This window comes from Chaetura pelagica, unplaced genomic scaffold (assembly GCF_000747805.2).
Source record: "Chaetura pelagica isolate M959 unplaced genomic scaffold, ChaPel_1.0 scaffold114, whole genome shotgun sequence".
NCBI lineage: Eukaryota > Metazoa > Chordata > Aves > Apodiformes > Apodidae > Chaetura > Chaetura pelagica.
Genome location: NW_009952968.1, coordinates 105,376 through 112,731, shown reverse-complemented (window position 1 = coordinate 112,731; position 7,356 = coordinate 105,376). Strand labels below are relative to the sequence as shown.

The 7,356-nt window shown below is 59.0% G+C and overlaps 1 protein-coding gene across 1 annotated transcript in view; it reads left to right on the top strand.

Moving 5' to 3' along the window:
- Nucleotides 1–7,356, top strand: part of SEMA3F (sema domain, immunoglobulin domain (Ig), short basic domain, secreted, (semaphorin) 3F) — an 18,742-nt gene that overhangs the window by 7,926 nt on the left and 3,460 nt on the right. The window contains 11 exon segments of the mRNA XM_009995821.1: nucleotides 1,798–1,891; nucleotides 2,274–2,393; nucleotides 3,371–3,510; nucleotides 3,587–3,701; nucleotides 3,937–4,006; nucleotides 4,131–4,275; nucleotides 4,790–5,012; nucleotides 5,846–5,934; nucleotides 6,186–6,227; nucleotides 6,449–6,606; nucleotides 6,683–6,750. Of these exon segments, the coding sequence (XP_009994123.1) occupies nucleotides 1,798–1,891; nucleotides 2,274–2,393; nucleotides 3,371–3,510; nucleotides 3,587–3,701; nucleotides 3,937–4,006; nucleotides 4,131–4,275; nucleotides 4,790–5,012; nucleotides 5,846–5,934; nucleotides 6,186–6,227; nucleotides 6,449–6,606; nucleotides 6,683–6,750 (1,264 nt within the window).

The following is a 7,356-nucleotide window of genomic DNA, read 5'->3' as shown; positions in this document are numbered from 1 at the left end:
GGGGTTTCCTTCCAGCCAGCCAGGAGGCCTTGAAAGCAGATCCACCGACAGCCCCCTCAGCCCGAGACCAGCACAGAGCAAGGTGGGAACCGGTCTGGGAGCCCGCTCAGCCGTGCCCACCTCTCCCCTGGGACACACCAGAGCCACGGGCTCCTTCTCCTTCCCACTGGCATGTTTCCCACCCCGTGCCGTGGGCATCCCTGCCATCTCCTTCCCTCCTGGCACAGCATCCTCTGGCCGCCGGCCTGGCATCTCCACTCTCTTTCTCTCACTAACTCCTTTCTCCCAGGCCATGTACAGTCCTGTCGTGGGGAACACTGTCAGGGATGGTGGCTCCCACTGTCCCACTGCTGGTTTTCCCAGCTCCAGACTTGCTGTGTCCCTTGGAAGCGGGGCCATGTGTCCGGCAGAGCCATGGAGCTCCGAATAGCTCAGGGGAGGCTGCCAAGGCGATGTGTTTTGGCAGGATCTACAGAAACATCACTGAGCTTCTGCTTCACCATGCACCACGAGGGGCTCGTGCATCTCAGCCAGCAAGTGGGCTCAGGGAGGCGACAGCATCCCCCTCCCCTGACAGTGTCACCCTCGAGCCTCTCCCCTCCAGACTAACGTGGGTCAGTGCGTGGGCTGGGGAGCACGTGGGGCGTGGGCACCCTGTGGCAGCCTGGGGCTCCCCCCCTGCCCTGGCTCCGAGTGTGGGTAGTAGGTGGGCACAGGGCTGCAGGCACCTCCTGCTGCTGCCTTCCCCAGCTGGAGGGAGGTGCCGTTACCAGTACAACCTTCCCAGTTCCTCCCTCTCTGACAGATCTGTCTCCAGCACCTGCAGGGAGAAGCTCCCTGGTGCAGTTTGCCATGCCCTGAGTGGGGGCTCCCTGGGGGCTGCTGGCACCAGCTTTCCAGCAGCTCTGGTGCCTTTGGAGAGGTGTTAGCTGGATGTTGACTCTGGCATCAGCTTGTGGGTGTCCCAGCCAGGCGAGTGAGAAAGTGCTGCTGGGACTAGGGCTGCCCTGGAGCGCCAGGTTGTCCCTGTGAAGGGTTTGCCCAGCTCAGGAGCAGGGCTGGTGGCAAGCAGCAGCTTTGGTGACAGTGGTGGAGGTGGCACAGTGTGGAGATGGGGATGATGGCAGCATGGCCCTGTCCATCTCTGGGGCTGGGGTGTCCCAGAGGATTTTGTGTGCATCTCTGAAGGTTGTGTGGGTCTCTCCCCTGGCTGGGGATGCATGATGCTGCCAGGGATGGCTGCAGCCAAGGTGATGGTGGGGACACAGCTCCTAATGGTGTGGGGCAAATCCCATGGAGCAGCCACAGCATCTCACTGCCATGGTGTCCTGGTGGAGCCCACTGGAGAATGGGCCCTGGGGAGAGGAGCACGGTGGGTCCGACAGCTGAGCTGTACCACTGGCCAAACCCTGCCTGCTGAAGCCCCTGGAGCAGTGTGACCTGGAGCCGGCCAAGCGGCGATGCAAGGCAGATCCAGCGGAATGAAGACATGGCCAGAAGGAGATGTTTGCCCAGAAGTGGATGTTGGGGACGGATGCTCCATTTCAGCCTGGCATCTTGGCCAAGTGTCCAAGCAGTGGAAGGCATGGAGAAGCATGCAGCAATGTCAGAGGAGTAGCTCATAGGGGCTTCATCTTCTCAGGAGACCAGCAGACCCCTGGTGTGATCCAGCTGCATCCATCCTCACTAATGAGCTCCATCTCAGAGGAGGTTGCCTCTCCTGATGGGCTTCAGAAGGTGCCATGAGGATGGAGGGGTGAAAGTCTAACCAGCTCCTCTGTTTACATCCTTTTCTAGGATTATATCTTCTACCTGGAGCCAGACAAGCTGGAGTCAGGCAAGGGGAAGTGTTCCTATGATCCCAAAGTTGACACCGTCTCTGCGTTAATAAGTGAGTCTTGTAGCTCTCTAGGGCTGGTGCTGCCTGCGTGGGCAGAGGGAACATGCAAGCAAGGTGGGACAGCTGCTCCCTACATCTTCCTGCCTTGCCCAAATATCCTCCAGGAGTTGGGCTCCTTCCATTTCCTGCCCTGCCCACTCCAGCTGGGCAGGTGACTGGGCACCAGGATGCTCAGACCTTGGCCACCTGGCCCAGTGGAGGTGGTGGTCCTGCTTATAGACCAGTCCCAGCCTCCTGAGAATTCTGCGATGGCCACAGGCAGTTGCGTGGTGGCTACTGGCTGGAGCTGGGGCTGGATGGAACCCAGGGCAGTGTGAGAGGGTGGGTGGATGGGACTAGATGGGGGGCCCCAGCTGATCTTTGTCATCTGCAGATGAAGAGCTCTATGCTGGTGTCTACATTGACTTCATGGGCACGGATGCAGCCATCTTCCGCACCATGGGCAAGCAGACGGCCATGAGGACAGACCAGTACAACTCACGCTGGCTCAACGGTGGGTTTTGGGGTGTCACTGGAACTCCATGGCTCTAGCCCTAGGGATGGGACCTATTGTGTCATGCTGTGTCCTTCTCCTAGGGCAGAGACAGGAGCCAGCATGGACAGGTGGATGGGTGGTGATGTGGCATGGATGTGTGGGTGCATGGGTGGGTGCATGGTCGATACAAAAGTGGATAGATGGATGAATGGTTGATGGATGGGTGGACAGATAATGGATGGAGGGATGGGTGGATGAATAGCTTGGTGGATGATGAATGGGTGGATGGATGGATGGATGGATGGATGGATGGATGGATGGAAATCTAGGCAGAAGAGCAGAGGGATATCTGTATAGGGCCTGGTGACAGACATCCTCAGGGCTTTGTTGGGTGGTGGGAGCAGCTAGCTGGTGATAGATGGGGCCAGCTCTGCCGGAGTCCGTGCGTGGGATTCTGCAGGGCTGAGATGTCAACCGTGTCGCCTGCGATCAGTGACCCTGAGCGCTCATCCTGCCCCCTCAGAGGACCCCTGCCTGCGGGGCAGCAGCTGAGTAAACAGAGCTGAGCAGATGGGCTGGACCTGCCGGGCCAGGGAGCCGGCGGGGCGGTAACCCGAAGAGGGGGAGCTGTCAGCACAGGCTGGGCACTGCCTGATGGATGGCAGGGAGAAGCTTCCTGAGAAGCTTCCAGGCTGTGTGGTTCCTCCCTGGGGAGGGGGAAAACCAGTTCCCACCACCTTTCTAATAGAGTTACTCTCCACCCTGTGGACCTCAGGGATGCTCCAAGCCCCTCACAAAGCACCAATGACCACAAGAGAGATCTGATTCCTCAGCTTATGTCTGCAGCCCTGGTCCAGATAAAGCTCTCACCTTGCAACCGTGGCAGTGCTTTTCCAAGAGTGGGACAATGGAGGAGGAGAGAGGGGCTCAGCATTCTGCTGTGGCACAGGGCAGGGGTGCCATTGGGCTTATGGTGCCATGCTGTGCTGTTCCAGATCCAGCCTTTGTCCGTGCCCAGCTCATCCCCGACAGCAGTGAGAGGAACGATGACAAGCTCTACTTCTTCTTCCGAGAGAAGTCGGCTGATGCCCCGCTGAGCCCGGGGGTCTATTCCCGCATTGGGCGCATCTGCCTGGTAGGTGGAGCGTTGGGTGGGCAGGGAGCAGGCAGGGGTGCAGGAAGGGCTGAGTGCAGGGGTCCTTCCACTGCAGAATGACGACGGGGGCCACTGCTGCCTCGTGAACAAGTGGAGCACCTTCCTGAAGGCCCGGCTCGTCTGCTCTGTGCCAGGACCCGATGGGATTGAGACACACTTTGATGAGCTCCGTGAGTGGGCAAGGGGGGTGACAGGAGCCTTCTGCACCCCTATGGGCTTGGGGGACACCCTGAGGAGGTTACATGGTGCTCTGTCTGATTGGGAGGGATGGGGACCCCTTTGCTGGCCCCCACCTCTTACCCCTCCCATGGGGAGCTGCTCTCCCCCCTGCTCTGGGGTCCCTGGGTGTGAGGGGAGTCCCTGTCCACCTCCTCCATGGTGACACCTCCATCTTTCTGTCCTAAGAGGACGTCTTCATCCAGCAGACACAGGACACCAAGAACCCTGTTATCTACGCTGTGTTCTCCGCTTCGGGGTGAGTTCTGACCCTCCCGACATGGGGCAGCAGAGGGGGGATCTGCAGCTGGGTGGGGGTCCTGATGATGCCTCAGTGGCCGGCAACTCCAAGCCAGAGGGTGGCAGCATGTCCTTCCTCTCAGATCGGTCTTCAAGGGCTCTGCCGTCTGCGTCTACTCCATGGCCGACATCCGCATGGTCTTCAATGGGCCCTTTGCCCACAAGGAGGGACCCAACTACCAGTGGATGCCCTACACAGGCAAAATGCCCTATCCCCGGCCAGGCACTGTAAGTAGCCCCAGTGATTCACAGAGCGGGGAGCTCAGACCGCTGCCTTGGTACCAGGTCACTGAGACTGGGTGGTGATCAGAGGGCTGGAGCACCTCTCCTATGGAGACAGACTGAGAGAGCTGGGGTTGTTCAGCCTGGACAAGAGAAGGCTCTGGGGAAACTTAGAGCACGTTCCAGTGTCTGAAGGAGCTACAGGAAAGATGGAGAGGCACTTCTAGTAAGGGCACAGAATGATAGGATGTGGGGTAACAGTTTTAAACTGGAAGACAGAAGATTTAGATTAGACATTAGGAAGGATTTCTTCACTGAACATAGTGAGACACTGGAACAGGTTTCCCAGGGAAGCTGTGGATGTTCCCTCCCTAAAAGCATTCAAGGCCAGGTTGACTGGGGCTTTGAGAAACCTGGTGTAGTGGGAGGTGTACCTGCCCATGGAGGGAGGTTGCAACTAGGTGGTCTTTGAGGTCCCTTCCAACCCAGACTATTCTATGACTCTATGTTTGTGCTGCAGTGCCCAGGGGGCACCTTCACCCCATCCATGAAGTCGACCAAGGACTACCCTGATGAAGTAATCAACTTCATGCGCTCACACCCGCTGATGTACCACTCCGTCTACCCCACCCACCGCCAGCCGCTGGTGGTGCGCACCAACGTCAACTACCGCTTCACCACCGTGGCCGTCGACCAGGTGGACGCGGCAGACGGGCGCTATGAGGTGCTTTTCCTGGGCACAGGTACCCACGCCGCGCACCGCGGGGAACGCAGCATGCTCCGGCGCGGCCCCGGAGGGCACGGCCACCACCAGGGCTGGCCAGAGCACGGTGGCCTCCACCATGTTGGAGCGGGGTGAGGGGCTGAGACCCCCCCTGAGATCCCTGCCCCTCCTCAAGGTTCCAGCCTGGTCCTTCCCCTGCCCTGGTGCCCATCCCACAGACCCCACCATCCCATCTATTCCTTCCCCAGTTACTGTCCCCATGGACAGCAATCCAGCATGATACCATGGGAATCCTTGGGATGTCACCATCCAGCCTGGTCCTGTCCCTACCCTGGTGCCCATCCCAGGAGCCAGCCTCTTAATTTCCTGACCCTGGGGTCCATCCTTCAGGCTCTGCTATCCAGCCTTGTGCTTCCTGTTGCCCATCCTAAGACCACCATCATCCAGCCTTGAGTTTCCCCTGCCCAGCTGCCCATCCAAGAGGCAGCAGCATCTCATCCTGTTCTTCCCCAGCCCTAGTGCCCTCCTGGGGGCACCATCAGCCAGCCTGGTGCTTCCTCTGCTCTAATGCACATCTATCCTGAGGCCCATCCTCGTCCTTCCCCTGTCCTGGCACCCATCCCCACTGCTGTCCCTTCCCTGCCCTGGGTGATTTCAGTCCCTAGCCACATGCAGCGACCTGGGCCATTATGCCACACCCCAGGCACAACCACCCACTGCAGCAGGAGAGATGGGGTTGGGCACAGGGGGCTTCTTCCTTCCCCCAGCCCCAGCAGGGACCCCTTTCTCAGGAAGGGAGGGCACGGGTGCCCAGAGGTGGCACTGAGCGCCCGGTGCTGTGGTGTCTTGCAGATAGGGGCACTGTGCAAAAGGTCATTGTGCTCCCCCGGGATGACATGGAGACAGAGGAGCTCATGCTTGAAGAGATAGAGGTGTTCAAGGTAAGGGTGGTCCTGTCCTCCACCCTCTGCTGATTGTCCTCAACCCAGCCACCCAGCCTCTTGGGACACCAGCCACCCTTTGACTGGCTCTGGATGGACCTCAAGCATTGGTCCTCCTACCCCCTCACATCTCCCCTTGCCTGCCCCTGCCCAGCCCAGCTGCCTGCAAGGGATCTGGGGTGTGCACCCTGGACTGCAGCATCAGACCAGCTGGTCACCCCTCCATCTCCTTTGCTTCTGCTCCCCTCTAGGTGCCAGCATCCATCAAGACAATGACCATCTCCTCCAAGAGGGTGAGTCACAGCACATGCCAGGGGGCCAGGCAGGTCCCACCACCGGCCCTGCTGCGGCACTGCCCAGCATCACCACAGCATCAGAGCAGGTGTCCCCAGGGTGACCTAACTCTGGTGCTACCGGGTGGCTCCCAGTACTGGGAGGCTGCAGCTCATTCTAGGAACTCCTTGCAGAGTGAGGATGAGGTGACATCTCACCCTGTCCTCTGTCCCCCCAACAGCAACAGCTGTACGTGTCCTCAGCCGTAGGAGTGACCCACCTGCCCCAGCACCGCTGCGACGTGTACGGGGAAGCCTGTGCTGACTGCTGCCTGGCCCGGGACCCGTATTGTGCCTGGGATGGCACCGCCTGCACCCGCTACTCTGCTTCCTCCAAGAGGTACAGGAGGCCAGGGTGAGCAGCAGAGGACCCCTCTGTCCCCAGGCTGCCCCACTCACCTCCCACCTCTCCACAGGCGGAGCCGGCGGCAGGACGTCCGGCACGGCAACCCCATCCGGCAGTGCCGAGGCTACAACTCCAATGGTGAGCAAGGGATGGGCACAGCCCTGTGCCATGGGAGGCAGCTGGGGGTGCCCTGAGGGAGGGGGGCAGGAGGGGGACAGGGTGGATGGATGGGCTTGGTGGAGTCAAGGTTGCATGAGTGGATGTAGGGGAAGAGGGGGAGGCTGGTGGGGAGGCTGGCTGGGTGTAAAAATTGATGGATTGATGAAAGAATGGATACACTGGGGAGAAGGAAGAACATGGATGGATGGTTTGGTGGATGGATGGATGGATGGATGGATGGATGGATGGATGGATGGAAGAATGGGTGAAATGATGGATGAATGGATGCATTGGGAAAGAGGATGAACACAGATGGGTGGGTGAAATGGTGAATAAATGGGTAGATGGATACATTGACAAGTAGGATCCATTGGATATAGAACATGAATGGATGGATGCATAATTTGGGGAGGAGAAAGCAGGTTTGGAGGGGTGGATAGAGGGAAGGATGGATATGATAAGGAGAAGAAAGATTGTTTGAAGGATGACAAGTTGATTGGTTTGTAGATAGATGAATGAATGGATATTTCAGAAAAGGATGAACATGGCTGGGTGTGTGGATGGATGGATGGATGGATGGATGGA